Here is a 25924-nt window from a genome sequence, read left to right as displayed (position 1 = left end):
AAAGGACTTGTTTTGATTTTAGGTCACAAAAATGTGGATTATGCATGAATGAAATATGATATTACATTTCCACTAATAGATCGCACACACTGGTCCTTTAAAACTTAATTTATAAGCAAAATTTAAACAAAAAAAAATTCTCCAGGACCATAGCAAAAGCTTTAAACTTAATACATTCATGAATAATGAATAATTCATGAATAAATAGAGATACGTATACATGCATTATGTACATGGTACTGAATGTGTGTGAGCTCAAAAACCTTGTCGACTTAGATGCTTTTATTACCGGTTCATGCATACATAACACTGACTTTGCCAGTAACAGTAATAAGCAGTTTGTTTTCCAGTCCAAAGGTAGAATGCATCATCTGCCTTTCTTTACCAAACATCCAAACTCTCCCGGTCTGCTTGGACTTTAAAAAAAAAAAAGTATTATCATTATTATTATTATTATCTTTTTTTTATGATTTCTTCTCGTGTTGCAAGTTTGTTTTGCGGCAGAAGCAGATTGCGTTGAAGAAGCGACAGTGGCACGAGGTATGTGGGTCACAGCAGCCGGAGAGTGGTAAACAGCTTTGTGCAAGCTGAGAGCATGTGGGCTTCACAGGTTTGGGAGTCACTTTAGAAGGTTTAGAAGGACGGATAATTGGAGAAGCATGACCCACTCTGGACTTCTGCTAATTGGGAAGAAAAAGAAAGAGGGAACGTCAACTTCTCTGTCCGATTCGCCACATATGTAAAGCTCCTTAAAACAAATAGATCAGATGGATTTAAAACACGCAGATCTCCAGCTTACCGGCACACTCTGTCGCTCATACTGTCCTCTCCTCGCGAACAGTGGCCTCTGTCTGCCGTAGATTAAAGTCCCTGTTGAAACAGCATGAAGAATACATTTAGATAAAACTGCTAATTCAGTCTAGGGCAGGGGTGTCACACTCATTTTCACTGAGGGCCACATCAGCATAATGGTTCCCCTCAAAGGGCCAGATGTAACTGTCATACAGAATATATGTAACTAAATGTAACCAAATATAATGTAAAATAAAGGTAACCACTCCGTCACATATTGATAAATAACTTTCTAAATGTATTACTTATTTCACTCGTCGCATGATGCATATACAATGATACACTGCGATCTAGTGGCGGTGCCATCACTTTGTGGGTAACGCAATCGCCGTGCATTGTGGGAAATGTAGTTTATGGTCAATACACGCCTTAAAGTAGCATAGACCTATTTTAACAAAGATTTTCAAGACTAATTTATCCCTCATGGGCCACATAAAATGACGTGGCGGGACACATCTGGCCCCTGGGCCTTCAGTTTGACACATGTGGTCTAGGGCAATGTTCAGACTTCTGGTAAATCAGATCATGGGTTGCTTTGGTAACAATGTACTGTAGATGTAAACATATTTATGACAAGGTTGATCACACAAGGATGCAGGAAAAATGGAGGTACATACTCTAACTCTCCAAACTCTCATATCTAATTCTCCTCTGTGACACTCACTTCAAACTTCCCGAACAACTTCTGACGTGATTTTGTGTTGTTGTGTTAAAGGTGCCATATATGAGATATAGAGAGTTCTCCTTTTGTTTGATGATTGTTATTGTTGATTGTTGCCCTTTGTTTTCCTCATTTTTGTTGAAACAAGTTAAGCTTCTATTTAATAAATACTTTTGTGTTAAAGGTGCCATATGTAAGAATGTGGCCAAAAATGGTTACTACATTCAAATTCAAAATACCAAGGTATTTTAGTTTCGTTTCTGACGTAACTGGCAACCCCTGGTTGCTCAGCAGCTGAGACTCAACTGACTGCAATGATTGGTAGACGGTGGTAGGTGGCGCTACATGCCGAAACATGATTTCAAAACATAAACATGATTTGCAGTCTGCAAAATATTTTTTTTAATGCAAATATTTTGGCTGTACTGTTGTTGTTGGTGAGTTCAGTTTGTTATATGAACATTATTCCTGAGTCTCTATGACATATTAGGAGGATTTTATGGCCAGTTGCTTTAAAATTATTACATACTGCACCTTTAAGAGTTTGAAATCAGACTTTGAAATCGGACATGGAATGAAGGTTTATCATTAGAAAGAAATGTACGGTTAGTAAAAAAATAAATAAAATAAAAATGTCAATAAATCATTCTTTTTTTCTTCTAAGTGGGAACATAACAAATCATGTTACTTTGAAGAAGACCTCAAACTAGGGATTGAGACCATTGACTCCTGAGTTCAGTGTTTCCTGATGTTCTAAATCAAGTGATAGGCTCTCTCATAGGCTAATTCCCCTTCAAAACACTTCCATTGAAATTTACCTGTTTTTTTGCAGCCATCTCCAATATATTTTTACTGCACAAGACTACATCCTTTTGATTTGATTATTTATCATGGAAATCCAGCTGTCATCTTTGAATTGTGTGTGTCTCTGTCAGATGATGCTGGAGTGCTAAAATCAGGATTTCAGTGGTCTGCGTTTTAGTCACTGTCACAGACTTGTTCTGTCTCAAAAGAGTTTGTTTGTATTTAACCACATCAGGGGGAGCAGAGAGAGAACTGGAGAGAAGCTGACGTGATGAAAGGCTGAAACCGGCTGACATTGGGCAGTTATTTACTGTGGTTTTCAACTATGTCCCTGACATATTATACACATTTTATTTATTTATTTATTATTTCAGGACAATGCACATTAATGAACATATACAAAAGTACATGTAAATGGGCCAGATTATAGCCCAGGGGCTAGTTTACATCTGTAGTCCATATTAGGAAGGTTGATGTTGGAATAAAAAGAACAAAATATATACATAATAAAACTAACTATAGACTGGAGTCTATAATAACACCTAAATATTTAAAATCATTAACCACTTCCAACTTTTCTGTGCCCAAGGACACCCTAGCTTGAGAGAGCACAGAGGAGGAAGGTTGCTTAGACAGGTATAGACAGATAGTTTTTTTTTTGCATTTAATACAAGACAAGATCTATTAAGCCATGTTTGAATGTGTGTGAGAGCTGTTGAAAGTATGTGCTGCCTCCTCAGGGTTTGTTGCTTCAGTAAATTATACATAAACCCATACATTGACCATACACACTTTCTTCATATTCTTCACAGACTCTCTACATTTAAAAAAATGACCGCACAGAAGCTGTGATGTGCCCATCCAACATCTGGGTTTGACTTAAAATTAAGACTTTAATGCTGCTGCTTTATTTTTGAAGAACAGTCCTTTGGCAACTTTGGCTCTGTAACTTCACTGCAGTGACAACTAGTTATGTCGTAATAAGTAAGAGTCCTCTTACTTGCTTATTTAGACGATTATAGATTCTAAAATCGTCTATTGGTGAGAACAAATAATAGAGTCAAGTGGAAATACAGTTTATTGAAGTAAAAGCACGTTAAAATCATTTTGGAAAATCCCATGCGACTTCAAATGCTTGGTTAACTGTTATCATTGCTTGAACTTAATCAATCTATAAATCCTTCTTTACAAAAATGTAAGTGTTGAGTCTCTCAGGTCTTCAATTAGGTTGTTGCAAAGTTGTAGGCCATAGTAAGAGAAAAAAATGTAATACGTTAGTTTAACTGTTTCTGTAGGTCAATAAACAGCACAATACTAGCAGTCACAGTATATTGTAATTACCTTTCACTCACTCGGAAATAAACCCAAAACGTAATTTAAAGTAAATTTGTAACACTTCATCTGGAACCTCAGGTGTTTCATCCGTGTACTTACTGCCCATCTGCTGTGTCTCTGTGTGAGACCCTGACAAGATAATGAATTTACCCACAGGCAGCAAGTTCTGCAGGAAAGCTGGAGGTGCCTGAGGGCGTTTTGCGGCTGGTTGTCAGGCTTCATCAATCTTAATGTACTGTACTGTGTTTGACAGACTTATTCCAACGATGTGTTAAAATACCACAAGGAATTATTAATTAATATAGAGCAGCTACATGGGAATGTTTGTGTTAAGCAAGTACTATCTCGCTGGAACATTTGAGCTAAACAAAACACTGGTGTTATATAAATTTTTTGAGTACACTTACATTAGTCAAAAAATGTTTCCCACACTCCAATGGACAATTTCAATCGTCGCTGTTCCATGATGTAATCTGCTTTGCTGAGCTATGTTTTTACATAGGGCTTGTCTTGCCATAGGGGTTGCCATAAATAGTAATTTTTTAAAGACTTTACACATGACTCTGTACTCAAAATAGCAGGACTCATCAGTGTGAAGGCACTGATTTATGGATTCTACACTTTTACAACAACAGCGGAACGGAATAAAAGTGACTTTGGGAAAAGCCAGAAAGGATCAGTCACTTAATTGGGAAGTGAGCTGAAGCTCATGATCTCATGTTGCTCCCAAACATCATCCAATTGTATTATAGTTTTGAATGATTAAGGGCGCTTTCACACCAACAGCAGGTGGTGCGCACCAAAAGATCGAAACCAAACCAAAAACATGAACCAAAAACTCTAGTTCGTTTCGTTTTCGTTGGTGTGAAAGCATCAATCGCACTCGGACCGAGACCGCTAAAAAGAGTTGGTCTCGGTCCGCTTGAGTCCGCACCAAATGTCAGACTCTGGTGCGGTCCCTTTGGTGAGAACGCGAACTCGGGCCCAAACCATATTCTGCAGTAAATGCCATGGACATAGCCTACCTTGTAGGTCTTTGGAACAATCTTCGTCACATTCATGAAAATAGCGCACCTCCTCTGCCTGAAATGACGAGATATATGTCTTCGCCGACTCCAGCGCATCAGCTGATTGTTCTCCAGACGCAGCCGCGACTCATTCTCAAATTGGATATTTTGCCAAAAATGGCCAATACAGAGAATGTAATAAACGAAGATCAGAGCAAGTAGCAATGTGCGACGTGTTGCTCCATAGTGAGTCAAAAGTGGCGCTTTTCTACCGGAAGATATATACACATTGATGAAACGTCAATCGGGCCAATTTTGGTTCGTTTGCTGGTGTGAAAACTGACCACACTGGAGTCATATGTTACATAATAACAATTGTATTGCCTGGTGCGGATCAAATAATCGAACTAGTGGTGTGAAAGCGCCCTAAAGCTCGCATTGAGTGGTCCTGTTGCACATATGTTAGTTATGGAGGTCTACTTACATACATTAACTTGTTTTTATGGTCAAAAACCTCCTGGTTGCTGTAAACGAGCCGATAGAAATCCTCTTTTCTGACGGTGTTTCCCAGCCGCGAGATTTGAGACTCAACTCTCTCACCCAGAAGACAGAGTCTTATGATTGACCAGTACCCGGAAGTACACCCGCTCTCAGAAGCGAAGGATGCACTGCTAGTCATTATCAAAACATTGTTTTAACAGTGTTTAAAAATAGCTTCTTCACGACTCCCCGCCACAGTCCCTTTTATGACTTTGACCCCGAGTCAGACCCAGAGTCAGAAGACACTGTCGCTCGTGAAACACCTCCACAACGGACGTTATTCTTCTTCTGCGGTTCAATGCACGCAACCGGATGTGCCCGGACTAGTGCCCTGAGCAGGAGGATCTGTTGTTCCGGAGAACTGGTGTTTACGTAACCGGACGGGGTTTTTTCCGAGAACTCACTGAGCCCGAGATTACAATAAAACACATAGGTCTCAGCAATGGCTGAACTGTTTGTTTAGAATCTTCAGGGCTTCTTAAACAATGTAATGATGCAGACACACACTAAAAAACAGCGTTAATTGGAACTTCCGGTCTAGGTCCGCTTTAAAAGCGAGAGAGAGAGAGAGAGAGAGAGAATGAATGGCACAGCCAGTTTCTACGCAATTTAAGTTTTCATTTACAGGTTGCAGACTCTGTGTGTTTCAGTCTACTGCAATGACCATCGCCAACCACTGACACTACTGTCAACCACTGCAAACAACTGCCAAACCACCCAACCTCCTCCTTAGTTAGTTCAAGGCAGACTATGGGCCTGCAATGCTAAAGGTTACACTTGTATTGTATTGTATCAATAATAGTCCAGCACAGGTGACTCAGAGGGGGTGAAAAGCTACATCTTACAGTGAGCCCCCCAAAATACACTGATGATAAACATAACAACTAAAGCTCCGGAGATTTCATTAGGTAAGCCAGCCTTTACAGTTCAACCTCAGAACAGCACTGCTTTCCAACCACCAACAAAACAAACTGTGGAATTGACAAAAGGTGGATCTGGATCACTGGATAAATCAAACCTAAATTCAAAACAGATGTTAGTGCCACCCAGACCTAAACCTTGAATGTTTACTGTCACAGATAGACGCCTAGAAAGGACAATACAGCAAAGTCCTGGCGACTAACAGAGGAAAGAGTCTGTAGTGATTGCGTGGCAATCTGAGGTAAGGACAAAGATGCTTTAACACAATAATATCACAGTAGTAGCCTGGGTGAACTCAGATCAGGGATTTGATTTAACTCTGGAGACACATCTGGCAAGGAAGTGACGTCACGTCCAGCAGCTTTTGTATACATCCAACACGGTAGCCACCGAAGAGCAGCTGTCTCTCGATTCAGCTGTTGCTTCCATTTCAAGCGAGTTGATTGGAGTGAAGGGACCACAAGGATCGTTGGTCTGATTAGTTGTAGGTCTGTCCAATTGCATACCGATGCATTCTCTTTCCAGACTCATGCTCAAGAAAGATATGCAGTCTGGCTTGTGTGGTGCAATCTGAGAAACTGTTGTGTTCGTTCATCCTGACATTCACTGCGTTGGATGACAGCGAAGAGCAACAATGTGTGACTGCATGTCACAACCTGAGGGACAAGCCAGAGAGCAAGACTCATTATTATCCTGATAACACCCATTATAAATACACACACACATAAACACATAGGCACCCAAACACACAGAAAAATATGTTCTATACTTCATGAATAATAATATTATTCATGAAGTATAGAACATATTTTCCTGTGTATGTAAGAATATTATTCTTACATACGTGAAGGCCAACCCTCTTCCACATTTTTTGGACTTCTCATTAAAGCTTAGTGTTTTGTTTGCATATGATTTCAGCACGTACAGTAGCGCCCAACAGTCTGAAAGGACTTTTCCATGTACGTGTTCGTCCAGTTTTAACTTTGCTCATGTTATGCAGCAACAGATCTTGACGTAGATAAAACTGTCTCATGAAAAAGATATGGTATATTACTTCACTATGAACACTTGTAAGCCTGACACTAAGTAATAAATTGACAAATAGGGCTGCATATGCTAAAGGCTAATAATTAGTCATGTCTAAGCCATTGTCTAAGCAATCTAAACTCACATTAGTCTGACATGTAGTATTTCACAACATTTTAAAGACATGAGTTGATTTGTACTAATCAGGCCCTGTGGCTCCCCTATCTATATCACGCACCATTTACGACATCAAAAGAGGAAACGGCTGTTTCATACAAACATGTGGTTGCCAACTTTTTACCCAAACTGGTTGGTTTAACGTAATAGCAAGTGCTATTAACTTGCTGCCTACAAAACTTGACCAAACTCCACTTGATGCTGAGCTTTGTTTCAACTTGAAACCGTTGTGCTTAACGTAAGTCCTTTAACGGTTGTAAAAATGTAACAAACAGTTTTAACAGTTAAAAACAACTACATTATATTACTCCATCCATCCATTATCTACCGCTTTATCCTCCACCAGAGGGTCACGGGGGGTGCTGTGCCTATCTCAGCAGACATTGGGCGTTATATTACTGATTCATTAAAATTATGCAGCTATTAACACCACTGCATCGGTTATGTAAACAGCGTGAGGTCATACCAGTGAGACATACAGTTAGACTCAGTCAACAAACAGCAGCAATGAGGTCACCTGGCATTCCAGGTTCTTTCTTCTCGGCATGTGGCCTTTTATCACAAGAAGAGATACATTTGAGAGAAGGCTCTAGGCTGCCTGGAAAAACACTGTAATTTTTTTACTTACTGTTGCAAGTAAATGATGAGTCTCTGTCGACAAATCAGTAGTGTAATTGCATCCTGTAAGAGCCGGACCACTGTTTTTGGTTTCTCCAAGGGAAGGGTGCCAAAATGTAGACAGTAACAATGGTTTATTTCCCATATACTTCACAATGTTTGGCAATGGGAACGCAAAAATGAATACACGATGTCCCGAACTGAACCAAGCTGTACCGCTTGGTGGACATGGGACTTTTATTCCTGCTTTTCTGTTTAATAACTTGTATCTTGTCAGTTTGCTGAGGGTCACATGAGGAGCTTGAACCAATTACAGATGGCCTTGGGGCAAGAGGCACGTCACACCCTGAATGAGATGATGGAGATGATTGTGATGATGATAACTGTTATTAATGTTATTGAATCTTGAAATGCTCTTGGTCTCTATTACTCCTTCCAATTCTTCGATTCCCCCACCTCTCTTTAACTAACCCACTTCCTTTCCCCCTCCTTTCTCTCCTCTTGCCTGCCCTGCCGTACACTCTGGTTCTATCAGAGATGTCTTCATGTTAAAGGTGCATGGTCATTTTACTCTTGTTCGATTGCTCTGTAATAATTGTAAGATCTTGAGCTTACCATGAAAAGTGCCTTGAGATGATGTGTGTTGTGAATCTGCACTAGACAAATACAATGTAATTGAATGTTGCTGTTTCTTCGTTCCATTTTATGGATTCTTCCATCTGTGTTTGCTCTGCTTTTAGTTTTTGTGTTTAATACAAAAACTAAAAGCAGCTAATTTTGTCCCGCTGTTGTGATTTAATGCCTCACCCTGTCTGTTTCGCCTGTGTTTAATTATCCCTGCATGCCTTGTGTATTTAGTCAGTGTGCTCCACTCCATGCAGGGCTGAGATTTAAAAATAAATAAATAAATAAAATAATAACCAAAAAAAAAAAATATATATATATATATATATATATATATATGTATATCTTTTTAAATATAGAGCTCTGGTGGCTGACGTCACATAATCCAATTATGTAACAATCGGAACCACAATAATGACAATGATGCAGATTAAGCCCATCACCTCTGCACAACTCTCTCTGTGTTTTTCCTCATATACCAGGGTTTAGATTTGTGTTGACATTCCCACACTGCACACAGGAAGTGATTCGGTTTGTCAAAACAAATGAAGGCAACACTGACATAGCACTAATCAAGAAAGGCAGCTGAAAACAATTTAGAATATGAAAAACACAAAAGAGTGCATCAGTATGAAGTCCATCCCTTCACTGCCAGTTGTATACACACAAACACTCTCTCAGTCCGGTCTGATAGTATTGCTTGACAGAGCCCATTTTCAGATGAACCCCACTTTGGAAAGTCTGATCACCTGACGATCCGGCTCAAACCAGTCTATAACAAAAGGCTCAAGTCAAGACCAGTCACTGTCAGAACCATTAACACCTGGAGCTCGCCTGCAGGGCTGCTTAGAGGCCACAGACTGGAGCACTTTCAAAGAGGCCACTGACAACATCCATGAATACACTGTGAACACATACTGTTAGTAACTACATCAGCTGGTGCACTGCCATCTGTGCACCCCCCAGAACTGTGTGTATGTTCCCCAACCAAAAACCCTGGTCAAATGGAGACATCAAGCAGAAAATGAGGAAGAGGCGGGAGGCCTTCAAGTCAGGTGACCACGGGGAGTACAAGAGAGCCCGGTACGAGCTGGAAAAGTCCATCAGAGCAGCAAAAAGGGCTTACTCCCAAAAGCTTGAAGGCTACTACCTCAACCACAACACACGCAGCATGTGGCAGGGAATCCAGTCTGTCACAAACTACAGGAGGACCACAACAACCACAGACCCCCGGGACGCCACGCTCCCAGACAGCCTGAACAACTTCTATGCGAGGTTTCGACAGGCTGAATGCAGACACACCCTCAAAAGCCCCCTGTGACCCCACGGACACTGCCTTCCAGGTGACACACACACAGGTCCTGAAGGCTCTGAAGAAGGTGAACCCCCACAAGGCGGTGGGACCCGACGGAGTGCCTCCCAGTGTACTGAAGGCCTGTGGAGAACAACTGGCCGGTGTGTATACTGACATCTTCAACACATCACTATCTCAGGCTGTAGTCCCCCGTATCTTCAAAACTTCCACCATCATACCAGTCCCTAAAAGACCAGACACACCAACCCTAAACGACTTCAGGCCAGTGGCACTCACACCAGTTGCCATGAAGTGCCTGGAAAAACTAGTCCTCACCCACATCAACAACATGGTTCCAGACACTGTCGACCCCCTCCAGTTTGCCTACCGCCCCAACAGATCAGTGGACGACGCTGTAGCATTGGCTCTTCACCACACCCTGCAACACCTGGAGAGCAGCAGAGCGTATGCCAGGATGCTCTTCCTGGACTACAGCTCTGCATTTAACACTATCCGTCCAGGCAGACTGATCGTGAAGTTGGCAGACCTTGGAGTCCCGACTCCCACCTGCAACTGGATCCTGGACTTTCTGACCGAAAGGCCACAGGCAGTGAAGATGGGAGGACGGGTGTCTGCTGAGATCAGAGTCAGCACCAGATCACCACAGGGCTGCTGCCTCAGCCCAAAACTATTCACCCTGTACACACATGACTGTGTCTCCACCCAGGAAAGCTCCATCATCATTAAATACGCTGATGACACCACCATCCTGGGGCTCATCAAGGGGGGAGACGAGTCAGGATACAGGGCCCTGCTCAACAACATCGTTGTCTATGGAGAGGAGAATGACCTCCTCCTCAACACAGACAAGACCAAGGAATTAATCCTGGACTTCAGGAAGAAACCTCCCCCTCTACAGCCTCTCTTCATTAGTGGGACCGAGGTGGAGAGGACAGACAGCTACAGATTCCTGGGACTGCAGGTCACATCTGACCTGAGCTGGGCTTGCAACACCACAGCCACAGTAAAAAAAAGCCCAGCAGAGACTGTACTTCATCAGGCTGCTCAGGATAGCTGGACTGAACCATCGCCCTCTCACCCTGGCCTACAGAGGACTGATAGAGAGGATCCTCACCGCAGGCATCACTGTCTGGTATGGAAATACCACACAGGCAGAGAGGAAGGCTCTGCAGAGAGTCATAAAGACTGCGGAGAGGATTATTGGGACAAAACTTCCTGCCATGGACTCAATGTATATGCAGCGCTGTAGGAAAAGAGCAGAGGGAATCGTCAGAGACTCACTCCATCCCGCTCACTCTCTGCTCAAACACAAACGCTGCAAGTACAACCTGAGGCAAAGCAGAGCGGACAGCATCAAGACACACAGAACTCGCTTTTTTAACAGCTTTTTCCCGGCCACAATCAGACTGATGGCAAATCAAAATCACTGAACTCTGAAAAAATAACCAGACACTACCTCACCTTAACCATGTGCAATATTCTGTGCAATTTCACTTCGCCTGATAAATGTGCAATACCTCCCAGAGCAATACTGCAATATATATATGTGTATGTGTATGCGTAGATGTATATGTATGTGTACATGTGTGTATGTATGTATATGGATATGTATATATGTGTGTATATATAAACATATATATATGTATGTATGTATGTGTATATGTATGTATATATACATATGTATGTAGTTCTATGTGTGTGTATGCGTGTATATGTATATATATATATATATATATATATATATAGATGCTGAATATTTGTATATTTTTATTTGCTTTTACATTTTCTACATCTCCTTTTACATTTTTAAAAAACAAAACATTTTTTATACCATGTAAAGATTTAAGCTATATATTTACTTATATATAAAAGTGTGTTCCTTTTTGGAAAAAAGAAAAAAAAACAAAAAAACTGACTCGTGGAACCCGCAAAATATTTCCAATGTGCCTGGACTGTTTGTTTAAGCATAAATGGCAAATAAAAAACTTGAAACTTGAAACTTGATAAAATACATACATACATAATGTTGCATAATTTATGTTCACCAAGACTAAACAGATAAAGAAATTATAATATATCAATAACAATTACAGCTCCAAAAGATACACACTGCAGCTTTAATTAAACTGATACAATAGCAAAAGAGAATATTCTTTAAAAAGCAGAAGAGAAAGCAGGTAAGGGTCAGGTTATATAATTGTCTAAATAGTATCTACATGTATATTTTAAAAACACAAGAAACAGGAACAGGGAGGCAAAACAAAAAAGGCTGACTGAATAAAACGTCCCAGTGTCATAACAGGTTTCAGGATGAGTGTGTTTTGTTTTATTCCTCATTACATTACCTTGGGAATAGGAGGAGTCCACTTTTGCTTTGGTGACAATGGTTTAGCTGTTGAAATGCTAAGATCTTATCTTCTATGGATAATTGGTTAGCAGCATGAAATGTCACACAATAAATAAGTTACTGCCACAACCACAAACACGTTGTGCTGTAAACTTTGAGGCTATGATTGTTGACACATAGTTTCCTCGTATTCTGTATTAGATTGTGGCTCTAACATGTGATAAGGAATTTAATTAACTGTCATTTAGAATATTTTAGAGATACTTCCTTAAATGGATCCAAACCATATTTCACTTGCCTACTGCAGTTGTCATAACTAACGGGCGACATTCTGAACCCTTCCCAATAGCAAGAGGTGTCCGTCAGGGGTGCCCTCTCAGTCCTCTCCTCTTTGCCTTAGCATTAGAACCATTGGCCGAAACTATTCGATTACACACCGACATAAAGGGAATAACAATAGGACATAAGGAACACAAAATTGCCTTGTACGCAGATGATATCCTTGTGTTTTTGTCCTCCCCTCAGCTATCAATTTCTACGATTATGGATATATTCAATAAGTTCAGTAACATATCTGGCTACAAAATACATTTTTGTAAATCTGAAGCTATGCCACTGGGGGCCCTGAATACTACAGAGGTTCCGGAAAACTTCCCTTTCAGATGGTCGAGATCTGGCTTTACTTATTTGGGATAAAAGTGTCCTCTGACTTGAGGGATCTGTCACCCTTACTCCCCATGGAGCTTAGTCGCATGTGAAGCAAAGAAGATTAATCCAGAAGTAAAAGGCAATCTTATCATTTATAACAGTATCAGGATATGGCATGATATATCTAAATACCTGGGAAGGAAAAATGTGAAGTCCTTACTGTCTCCTATAACTCAAAATCCTGATTTCCCTGCAGGTGTCAGCTCACCCACATTCCTCTCTTGGAGGGACAAGGGAACTCATGTAATTGGCGATTTACTGAGAGACATTCAATATTCATAAGCACCATTTTTTTTGGGTATTTACAGATTAGGCACTTTGTGTCTTCACAAACCACCTCTTTCCCTACTAATATATCTTAGAGTGAAGTTGAGAGATTTCTTCTTGAGCGCAAAAACAGAAAAACATTTTATAGCATCATTTTACTCACTTCTTGGTTCTTCTTCCTCATACTATTTACCAGACATCTCTCATAAATGGGAAAAAGACTTGAACAGTGAATATATTGAGGATGATTGGCAGGCAACGATACGCCTTATCAAGTCCACATCTACTTGTAACCGGTTGCGAGAAACTCAGTACAAGATACTTCACAGGCTGCATATTACTCCTGTTATTCTAAACAAAATTGACCCCTCCATTTCTCCTCTGTGTAACAAGTGCAACCTGGAAAGGGGGACATACTTCCATTACTTTTGGGAATGTAAACTGATTTTCCAGATTTTGGACATTTATTTCAAAAGTAGTCGGTGGGATATTTAAAACAAAAATCAAGAAAGACCCTGGGGTTTTCCTCTTAGGACTTCCCTCTAGGGACTTGCATCTCACAGCATCACATTATAAGCTCTTTGAAAAACTCCTTCTAGTTGCTCGAAAATGTATACTGAAAGTCTGGATCAAAACTTTTCCACCTAGTATCACCCTTTGGTACAAGGAGGTCTTTAATATCCTCCCTCATGAAAGGCTACAAGCTGTTGTAAAGGGTAAGGATGAGTATGTATATTTCTAAACATTTGGACACCCTTCCTAGATTATATACCTGCAGATCTGAAAAATCTACTATTAATGAACAGACAGTTTTCTGGGTGGGATAAGTCCTCCCCTTGTAATCCTCAAATTGAGGGACACAGATAGGCTGCCGATGACTGGTTACCCTCAACTCATGATTACATACTGCAGACTGGAAACAAGCTAGAACTGTACTTTTCCTTCATTGTTGTTATTATTATTATTATTATTATTATGGTATATGCATGTGTATAGGTATGTAGGTATGTAGGTATGTAGGTATGTGTATATGTGTACGTGTGTACACATATACATATGTGTATATTATTTTATTTTTTTCTATAACTTTGTATAGCATGTGCTGTCTAGTGGGTCGGGGTGGGGGGTCTTATTTCTGTGTTTTGTATTATGTCTGTTTAAAAACAATTAATTGTGTTTGAAAAAAAAATAATAATAATATATTAGAGATATATTCATCACCTTTGCTTTTCATGGCTTCAGCTGGAAATACTTGCTGCCACTATGGGCTCAAGATGTCTGGCGACTCTGAAAGTAAAGTAAAATATTTTCAACTGTGAATCATGTGGTGTTATTAGAATCAATGTGTAGGGCTGGAAATTAGCGTCACGTGGCCCCTTTTTGATTTGACTATGTTTTTCTGAAGATTATTTATGTTCTTGATCTTCATTGGAAAGTTTACAGATATATATTTTCGTTATGTATCGTCTTTAGCTATGCAACAATATACAAAAATATACTGTGTTGATAGATAGCTGTCAGACCCACATCAACAGCAGACAGAAATTTGGTGGTGGAACAAGAAAGGAGAACTGCAGTCTAGGTGTGTGGCAAAGGAAAAGGCTTATAATGAATTGTATGAGAAACTAGACAATAAAGAAGGAGAAAATGACTTAGATCAACTGGCTAGAGAGTGAGACAGAGCAGAAAAGGATGTGCAGCAGGTTAGAGTGATTACGGACAGAGATGGAACTGTTCTAACAAGTGAACCGAGTGTGTTGCGAAAATGGAAGGAGTATTTTGAGGAGCTGATGAATGAGGAAAAAATAGGAGATAGGGCCACAGAAAGTGCAGAGGATTAGTAAGGAGGAAGTGAAGGCAGATCTAAAGAGGATGTCTATGAGAGAGAGCAGTGGACCTTTTGACCAGATAGTTTAAAGCTCCCATAGACTGGTCCTATTGCACATATATGTGAGTTATGGAGGTCTACTTACATACATTAACTTGTTTTTATGGTCAAAAACCTCCTAGTTGCTGCAAATCAGCCGATCGAAATCTCTCCTCACTGAAGCTCTCGTCAGCTGTTTCAGACTGAAATCTCACCCCCAGAAGAAGGACTGTGTTGCGTTTGGCCAGCCATCGAGCACTTTCTCAACTGTCTTGTGATTGGCCAGGTACCTGGAAGTGATGTAATTAGCAAATCTGCTCTCAGAAGTGCAGCTCAACATTGTTTTAACAACGTTTAAAAATGGCTTTGTCAAGACTCCCCGCCACAGTTCCTTTGACACCTTTGACCTGGAGTCGGCCCAGAGTCAGAAGACACTGTCGCAAGTGAAACATCTCCACAACGGACATACTTCTTCTTCTGCGGTTCAATGTACGCAACCGGATGTGCCCGGACTAGTGCTCAGAGCAGGAGGATCTGCTGTTCAGGAGACGGGATCCTTACGTCACGACTGCAGGCTTTTTCAGACCGTTTGCAGAGCCAGAGAATACAATAAAACCCAGCGTTCTCAGCAGTGGCTGAATTGTTTTTTTTTCAAAACTTTAGGGCTTTATAAATGAGGAAGTGGCGCAGATACACACCAAAAATCAGCGTGAATTGGAACTTCCGGTCTATGGGCGCTTTAACACAATCTTGGAGAGCGAGAAAATGTCTGAGGAATGGAGAGGTGCAGTGGTGACCATTTTCAAGAACAAGGGTTGTGTGCAGAACTACAGTAATTAAAGTATAAAGCTTATGAGTTACACCATGAAGATATGGGAAAGATTTGTTGAAGCTTCCACTCCCAGCCGCCAGAGAGCTCAACTGAACTAGGAAAGGAACGAATCAGTTCATGAAGTGATCCCAGTCAGTTCGTTCACTCAAATGATTCGTTCTTTCGAAAGAATCATTCATGACCAACACAACACTAGAAGGAGTTGCACTGTGTCTTTATGGATCTGGAAAAAGTTAAGGTTGGGTGCCAAGAGAGGAACTGTGGTACAGTATGAGAAAGTCTGGAGTGGCATAGGAGTATGGGAAGTTGGTGAGATGTGCAGCTGGAATGATGGATGGGTTGTAGGTGGAGGTGGGATTACATCAGAAATTATCTCTGAACCCCTACTTGATGGACAGGTGAATAGATGAGGTCTCCGTGGACTGTGTTGTTTGTAGTGAGAGCAGGTGGAACAGGTGGAAGACAGCCTGGAGATGTGAAGGTATGCACTGGAGAGAAGAGGAATGAAGGTTTGTCGGAGCAAGACAGAATATCTGTGTGACTGACATGAGCTCAGCCAGCATGTCCATTTAGGGACAAGGGTTATATTCGGGCTGACAATATGTGCTTACCTAAATGGGCTTCCCATGTGGGGCCAATGTTACTGAAACCATATGGGATCTACTTAATTTTCCCAATTCAACCCATGCCCACTTAAGCCCAATTTATACTCCTGCGTAAAGTGCTCTGCGTAGGCTACGTAGAGTCCTCTGCGTTGACGCAGAACCTGTCGAAGAGCCTCTGCGTCGTCTCCGGGTGCACGGAATATTTTTTAAGTGTCCGTCACTCCGTCAAGGGACAACGGAGACGGCAAGAGCTGCGATTGGTCCTCAGGACAGGCCGAGCTAAGCTGCTCTGTGCCGGCTCACAGTGAGCAGCGAGCGTTCACAGAGGGCGGAGCTGATCCCCGCTGACTTCGTCGCTGCCGAACTATAAATACGTCATATCTTAACACACACAGCACATGTTTAGACTCTAAATGGCCAATTTCCCGCCTCAAATTATCTTAAAACTGCGTTCCGGGACACAGAAAAGTGACAAACGGCCGCTGTTTCAACAACAACAGTCTTTCTCCCTCGGACGCCATTGCTCACTGTAGCCAAAAGCACAACAACCTTGCGCAGCGACCCCTACTGATCGGGCGGGAAATTGCAGCGCCTATCCGTCACCACGACTCAGAAGTATAAAGGATGGTGAAGAAGAAGCTGCCAGGCAGGAGGAAAAGAAGAAGACCACAGAAAAGGGTCATGGATGCTGCGAAGGATGACATGAGGACAGTTGGTGTTATAGCAGAGGACAAAATCGAAAGGGCAAGATGGATGCAGAAGGTCCACTGTGGTGACGTCTAAAGGTAAAAAGTGATTGTTAAATGGCATTTCATGTTCTGAAATGATAAAGCAACTCTCCCGGTTGAATATTTGAAAAATGAGAGTAGGATAATGTGAAGTGGGAGCGGGTCTCTCCACAGATGTTTAAAGAAATCCATCTTTCAAGAACAAGTTCAGATTTTCTCCATGTTGTTTTCTTTCTTTCTATGATACCTATTAGGCCTGTTATTTATTGCATTCAATAAATTGGCAAGTTTCAGCGTGTGATGACTTCGTTTATTAGGCTGGAACACACCCAGAATTATACAAAAAGGAGTGCAATCATAATGAATTTATCATTACAAAGTTTGATCTGTTTGTGTCAATGTGAAGCCCTGCTTTGTTGGAAAAAACCTTCAAGACAAAACCAACTGCCACAAGAGAGATAACACCAACAGAGCACACAGAAGTTAGTCATTCACTGTGAATGGGACAGTGTTGCATGTTGCCAACGGCATTGTAGTTCTATTGCTTTGCTACGTGGGTAGAAGTTGAGAGAAGCTGTAAACCAGCCAAAGAAATCACATTATGTAAATATTCCAGTTCAATTAAATTATATGGGAAAATGTGCCTACTTCTAACTTGGGTTGATGTCAATATTATAAATGATGTTCCCATTTATGGGAAAGTAGAAGATCAACACACATAGTGGACATATAGAGTGGACACCAGTGTGATTGACAGCTTGTACCATCCAATAGGCGCTTGGTCTGTCAAAGTAAGAATCTCAAGGCTTCAGAACGGGAGTTAGTTTCACAACCGAAAGATTACATCCACTTTTACATACAGTCTATGAGCCAGCACCAGATGTCAGTCAGACCTGTCAAGCATTAAACCAAAGCGCATGGGTGAGTGCACTGTCAAATGCTGTGTTTTGATTGGTATGGTTCAGTTTGGTACAGTACAGTATGGTTTGTATTGATCAAGCCCTGGGTAAGGCTTACGTTTCAACTGAGAACAGTATCTTTACTTGGTAGGCGGGTTGTGGGCTGTGCCCAATGACTGCGTCGACGACGTAGAATGATGTCGTACAGGTGATGATGACAGCGAACAACTGCATCAAACGCGACACAACAGATGATAATGAGGGACATCCAGCAGCTGTATTTTTCCTGCTTGGTTTGTAGCTAGTAGTGGTTAATGCTCTTGCCTTTGCAGCAAGAAGACCCAGGAAGCCAACTTCAAGCCCCGGTTGGAACCGTGGCTTGAAGTTGGCTTTCTGCAAGGAGGTTTTCTGCAAGGAGTTTGCATGTTCTCCCCGTTTGTGTGTGGGTTTTCTTCTGGTTCTCTGGCTTCCTCCCACAGTCCAAAAACATGCAATATGGGGATTAGGTAAATTGGTAACTCTAAATTGGCCGTAGGTGTGAATGTGAGAGTGAATGGTTGTTTGTCTCTATGTGTGGCCCTGTGATGGACTGGCAAACTATCCAGGGCGTACCCCGCCTATCGCCCTAGGTCAGCTGAGATAGGCACAGCATCCCCGCTGGTTCCACTCGATGGAAACATGGCTTAAGTAATGTGGAGACAAAGAACATGTGATGCTAAGAAGGTGAGGTTCTGACCTGGAAGACGATGTAGCTTGCATCACCAGAGGTATATCTTAGTGTGACACCCTAGAAACAGTGTTTTACATGCATCTCAACAACAGAGCCCCCCACTAATGATCATACACAAAGAAAACAAAGCAAGTTACTTTAAAGCACACGCTGGGAGGTCTGTCAGGCTTAGACACAAGTGAGTGGTGTTTCCAAGGATAAAGCACTAAGAACTCAAGAGTAAACACCTGCAGAAATCGATTTTTCACTAATCCGCTTACATGTCTTTCAGGTGGGATTAGCTCACACCTGCGTTATGGTTTTCTAATCCCATACTTGATGACAGACTAAAAGGGAGTCCCATCAGAAAATTCTATCAGAAATAATTACAAAGTGTTTATATTCCATGAACAGAAACACCTGGAGGTAATAATACCTCCCCTGCGCTTCCCTGACCACTGTCCAGAAGCCGAGCAGGAAAGTTAACATTACACTGAAGATAATCAACTACAATTATGTAGTTATACATACAGTAATTCCTAATCTGTCCCCTGGACAAGTGGGGTTTTTATTACCTCCCACTTTAGTTTCAGGAATACTACAAAGATGTGTCGTAAAATATTTTCTAGATCTTGACATGTTCTATGTGAAATAATAGAATTTTTAGTTCCAGATACCTGTGACTACATTCTTTATACCTTAAAGGTACAAAGGTCCTTTGTAGATCCACTGTGATCTGTATGTTGATATGTGTAAATGGTAAATTTAGGCTTAACATTTTCAGGTTTTTCATCATATGTTTTGTAAAACATATGGAAAACAATTGGAGTTCTTGTTGTTTATAGGTATTTATTTTACCTATAAACAGCCTACGGTGCTGCGCTGTGACGCAATTTGACGACATCCCACGACATCTGGCCTACGAATCCACACTCCGTAGGGTCCAGTCCTTGGAATGGGACACGGCTAATGTGTAATAATTTAGTTTGTCCGTGTGCAATAAATACTGGCGGAGGTGCTCTGTAATGCTTGAAGTGTCCCCACCTTTTCCCATTGTGTTTTTTGTTCGGATTTGGAAACACATACAGCACCCTTTGGGTGTGAACCTGAACAGACATGTTCTTAGGGAGAATCTCCTGTTTAAAAGACGTCAATATTTGCGTGTTTGGTGTTTTGAAATACACAGATGTCGCCCGCAACCAGCTGTCAGTCACACCCATGTCCACTCATTATGTGCTGTGCTTCATCATTTATTTTCCTCTAAATTGGAAAATCGATTGAAACCATTAACTCTTCAGAAGAATGTTTACTCAATTTTGTTTGGCAAACAGCAAGCTGGCTCTTCAATAATTTCAATACAAAACGTGCACTAACGAGATCAGAACGTGTCACTAGTTCGTTCAGAATCAGCTGTTTATCACGGATGACGGATCATCTTCCATGATTTTCATATTCCTGTAGCAGCCTCAGCATTAAAACCACTTGAAGCTCAACTTCAACTGTTCTCTATGGGCACAGAATAGTTTTTTTTTTTACTGCAGCAACTCGACTGTGATTGGACAAATGCTGAGCTTCTGCATGATGATTGGAGGAACTGTCTGAAAGGTGGAACCAGTTACTGATTGACAGCGTTGCAGAAACACACAAGACAGCAGAGCCTTTTCTGCTTCAGTCAGGAATTTGCTGTATTCAATATAGTCTTATGTACTGGTTGAAACCAGAAAACTACGTCCACATGTGAGATACGGTCTCTGATCACATTGATCTTTTCCAACCGTGACAAGTAAAAATATGTGCCATGAAGATTGTCTATCACATGACATGAGTACTTTGGAGTATTAATGTCAGGCACCACACCCATCTTCAAAGATCGTCAACAGTTCGATCTCAGCTGCAAACCTGTAAAGTACTGCCAGAGGAATTTTGGTCTATTTTAACAACTCTAATATTGTTTATGAAGTATAATATGCCCAATCAAGGTTTTTGGAATGTTCTAGATTCAGAATTCAGAATGTACTTCAAGGTTTTTCGTCAGACTCTCTTCATGTGAGCTGAACCAGGAATCTAAGGACAACTGAGATGCATCAGTTATGCTTTTTCTTCATTTGCCACTGTGAGCCACGACAGAATTCCAGCCTTTTACACCAATCATCTGTGTAGAAAAACAACTTTTCTTTCTGTATCTGCATACTGTATCATAGACAGTCAGTCTGACAGACATTAACACCTGCCTCTGCCTCAAGACTACCCTGGTGGTCCTCAAGTGTCTCCAGGACACAGACACAATCACACAGACACAGGTTTGCACAGTCATTTTTCTCCATTCCATTATCCCTAACCTTAACCTAAACACAATTCAAACCTAGCCCTAAACTCCCTTAAACCGCTTCAACAAACATGAGGTCCTGCCTCGTTAGAACCAGGTTTTGGACAACTGGGCACACACACACACAGTGATATAATACTCGCCCTCGTTTTGGCTTCCTGGTAATAAGCAGTTGATGAAGAAGAGAGAAAACATACATGATGAAATTAAACTCTGAGGGCCAAACTTCAAAAGTTCATAACATCAAGTATTTGAAGTAGAACTGTGGGATATTTAAAGGTTACGTGAATCTTTTTGTTTCCTCATGAAACTCTTCACGGACATTCATGCCATGACCTGAGAGGTCAAAGGTGAATCAAGTGCCATGAGCCCCCCTACCTTACTACGACTCACCATATATCATTTCGTCCATTTCTAAAATTATTGGTAAGATGAATCCGACGACGACATTACAACCCCACCCAAAGTCATGCAACGGACTGTACATACTGTAGGTCTCTGCAGCAAGTACATGGAGTTTTTTTTATTTGGAATCTTAAAATGTATCATTTAAACTTTAAATACTAAATATCCTAGAACAGAATATTTATTTTCTAAATTTAATTTTCATAGTCAAAGAATCCCTTTCATTCACTTCTTGGGACTTTCCAATGATTTTTTCATCTCAAAGTCTACACAGCATGCAGCCCAGACTACAAAAATATACATGTAAGGATCCAATGTTTTATATTAAACTGGGGTAGTAAAATAACTTAATTGAATAATTTGCACAGCACTTTATTTGGAGTTTATAATCCATTTGGAATTGTTTAAAGGTTAAAATGTGGTGTAGATGCAGGTGTTTTTATGTTTTATATTTTAACAACAAACTTTATTAAATTAATACAGTTACAAAAACACAAGTAAAACTCAACTCATCATGCTGCAGTAATTGTCAGTTTGCGTTGTCATCAATTAATCGCATTGTAGACTATTAATGATGACACTATCATAGAGACCTGTATGCATGCACAGCATCATTCATGATACTACAGATCACCTGTTTTGCTAAAAGTTGCATCAAGTGAGTGATCGATGAAAACCCACCTGTGTCAGCAGAGGCTTGATTCCCTTTGCTGCTGCTTGGTACTTTATTGTAAGCGCGTTGAGGAGCGCGTTGAGGAGCGCTGCGGGCGGCAATGATGAAGGCCACATGAAGAACGAACAAAAAGAAGATAGTCAGCTTCATCCTGACTCCGACCTGCTTCTCGCTCCCTGTATCTCTGTCTCTCTTGATGAGGCCGACGTGGGAAAGGCGCGCGTGTTGAGTTGGCAGCTGCGGCGCGCGTGTCCACCCCCTCTAAATCCAGGCGTGTTGAGTTGTTGTGAATGTCTTGTTCTCGTGTCTCTGCTCCTCACTCCACGCCGACTTCAATTTATTAGAGAGGCAGGCTTACACACGCACGGTACACGCCCCTCCGTGTCCACACGCCTCTCCGCATCATAAACACTGACCGAGAGATTTCACATCCACGCTGACAAACAGACATTCTGCTGCTTATGTGAACTTTTTGCATCATGGTTCACGCACACAGACACACACACACACACTATGTGGCCCTCGATATCAATCAAATTTCAATCAATCAAATTTTATTTGTACAGCCCACAGTTTAAAAAAACTAGGGGCCAATTCCATTTCCTATCTTAACCCTCAATCTTAACCCTCAAGCTCAACCCTTAATCTTAACTGGCCCTCAAAACCAAGTGTTAAGGGTTATTTTGTCACTTAGAAATGTAAAATACATATAAATACACGCAATTACAGAGCTCTTTCTCAGGGCACTATCAGCTTCGTTGTTGCTATGTCTGTCAAAGTCTGTTATCGTGTGTGAGTACGAAATGCTCAAGCATGCCATGAATAATCCTGGCGCAATAAATAGTAGGACAAACACAGGTGTTAGCATAATTAAGTTTCCACGCCAGGTTTTTCCTTTTGCTCGTTTCCCCCGCTCCCTTGAAATAGTTGTTATGCATAAACGTTTCCTGTAGTTCCAATAAAGTAAATGAGATTATACTGATTGGTCATTGACAATACATGTCATGACAAGTAAAACTAACATGGCAGCATAAACAGGCGTTCATTTATGCTTAACAAATGCAGAAATAAACATTTGTTAAATATCTATAGTACTTAAAAACTTAATGAATGCAGAAATGTGCATTTATGAATGCTGAACAAATGCAGCAATAAACATTTGTTAAATATCTCTAGCATATGCATTTAATTGCACTTAATGAATGCAGCAATATCCATTTATTTATGCTTAATGATTGCAGTAATAAACATTTTTTACATAGCAAAAGCAGTTATATATATAACTGCATTGCTCAATGCATATTATGCATTGAGCAATGCTGAACAAATGCAGTAATAAACATGTATTAAATATCTATAGATGTAATATGCATTAATTAATGCTTGATTGCAATAATAAACATATATCAATGAGTAATGTATGACACCTCATTACGTGTTAATGTGACACCAGTTTATTCACTTCAAATGAATTCATGTTATATCAATATACTGCATATTTAATGAACTCTGCAATCATTGATTCATGACCTACCAACACACAATATATTATTATTATTATTATAATATTTGTAATAAAACTGCAATTGAAATGAATACAGCTTCCTGCAATGACTTGATGTTAGCGGATTAGCGATATTCCTCATGTTGAGGGTTTTGCTCCAGGTATTACTGATTTCAGTGGCAACAGCTGGTCGGTGCTCTGATATTTGGGAGCGGCTCAACTTACCCGTCCTTCAATCCTCTGCTCTAACACATCATGGTGTAGCTGCATAAACTGCACGTCAGTATGTATTAAATTCAGTAGCCGCTACCACATACATGATATTGAATAAGACATCAGCCGGTGACTCATGGAAACAGACGCTGAGGGTAATTTAATTTTTAGATAGTAGTCAGTGCGGACGTCAGTGCGGACGTCAGTGGCAGTCAATTAACCTTAGACGGCGAGGTTATGTTAACAGACAACGCTCATGAACTTAATGATTAGTCATTAGGAATTATACGGAAATTATTGCACATAGGGTGTAAAATTTAAATGTGACCACCTGAATTTGTTTTGTTGCATCTTTAGACAAAATGATGCAACTGTACTGTGATGAAACAGAACATTATCCATTATCTATTTGGATGAGTTGACCACACTGAGTTACTTCAGCCTGCCTCACACGAGAGGGATTTTCAAATCTGACTTTTAATACATGGGGGGCAACAGATTTTAACAGGCATTTATTCAAACATTGTCAGGGAGGAGATTCCAGGGATTTGGGATGTATCTCATGAGGGTTATTTTTATTGATCTCCGCCATGAGGTATATGTTTTTGCTGGTTTGTTTGTCTGTTTGTCTGTCTGTCTTTTGGCAACATAACTCGAAAATAACTCGGATTTGGATTAAATTTTCAGGAAATGTCAACAAAGGCATGCCAGTGGGGTGTATTTTATAGGCCATGAGCTGCCTTGGTGGATGTCTGCGCTCTCCGAGTGCTTTCCTAGTTATCTATGTTATGTTATCTGTCCTAATATTCTTAAAATGGCATCATTTGTTGGCATTTAATGACACACAATACTTATTGTGACCTTTTTGCATCTTGCATACTCCGTATTACACAAAACTAAAACTAACACAAAAACTAATAAAAACTAAACTGAAACTATGCATTTACAAAAACAAAAACTAATACTGTGCTTCAAGCAGACCTGCTTGGAGATTAGCCGAGCTTGTTTCGCTCTGTAATGAAGGATCTTCAGTTAAAGAGTTGATGTCTTTGTCCTTCCTCCACCCAGAAGGACAGGGGAGAGAAGAGGGGTCTGTGTCCTACGGTGAGATGGAGAAGAGTTAAGAGAGAGGAGGAGGAGGAGGAGGAGGAGGAGGAGGAGGAGGAGGAGGAGGAGGGGGAGGGGAAACCCATGGCTTTTGTAGTTTTTGCTGGTCACAAAGTGGTTTTCACACTTGTGAAAGATAAGGGATCTTTAGAGACTGAGTTGTATGGCCCTCTTTTGGGCAAATTTGCTTTGCCGTGGCGAGGTGAGGCGAGCCTGTGAAAACACGCCATTTGTCTTTGAGCAAAGGATCATGTGTTCTCCATCCAAGATGATCTGATCCCCAACAGGTGGCTAGCTTATTTACTTTAACATTGTGAGATAGAACGCTTTATTTTGACATTCAATGGATTTCAAAAGATAGTTATATGCCAAGTGCTAGTGTGTGTGTGAAGAAATACTGTATAATTTTGATGCAGATCTGGATCATGACTCCGATTTGAACAGACTCTTGCAGCACTTATTTCACAATATCAGTCTGGATTCCATCATAAACATATTATTTTCATTATCAATCATCAAAAACTTAGTTGGTTGCATTATGTATCAGTCTTGCTTGACTGCAAGAGGAAACACATCCAGATGTAAGACAGGTCAAACAGTTATATATTCACTCACCAGACACTTCTTTCTGTATTATGTGTGCATATCTAAGTGTCTAGTGAGGTTTCCGCTGCTATAGGCTCCACGTCTTTGGTGTGGACACATGTAAGGTGAGATGTGTATTTTATAGTATGAATGATTTTAATTTAGCATTTCTGGAATTGTCTCTTTTCTTTTTAGCAACTATTCTGATGCACGTGATACAAAATTGGGATATGGGTTTAAAATGGCAAAATAAAACAATTCCGCTTTCT

General features: G+C 40.7%; 1 protein-coding gene across 1 annotated transcript; it reads right to left on the bottom strand.

The window, feature by feature from the left end:
* Positions 1-250: 250 nt before the first annotated feature.
* On the bottom strand, positions 251-22428 carry LOC310937721 (uncharacterized protein). The gene is made up of 3 exons (XM_083902055.1): positions 22255-22428; positions 800-870; positions 251-680 (listed from the first exon to the last, which is right to left on the bottom strand). The coding sequence occupies exons 1-3, from the start codon at positions 22394-22396 to the stop codon at positions 465-467; spliced, it is 429 nt and encodes a 142-aa protein (XP_083758181.1). The 5' UTR covers positions 22397-22428; the 3' UTR covers positions 251-464.
* Between the last annotated feature and the right edge of the window lie 3496 nt (positions 22429-25924).

This window comes from Microchirus variegatus (assembly GCF_963457635.1).
Source record: "Microchirus variegatus genome assembly, chromosome: 15".
Taxonomy (NCBI): Eukaryota; Metazoa; Chordata; class Actinopteri; order Pleuronectiformes; family Soleidae; genus Microchirus; species Microchirus variegatus.
Note: the sequence above shows the minus strand (reverse complement) of the source record. Positions and strands in the feature narration are given on the sequence as shown.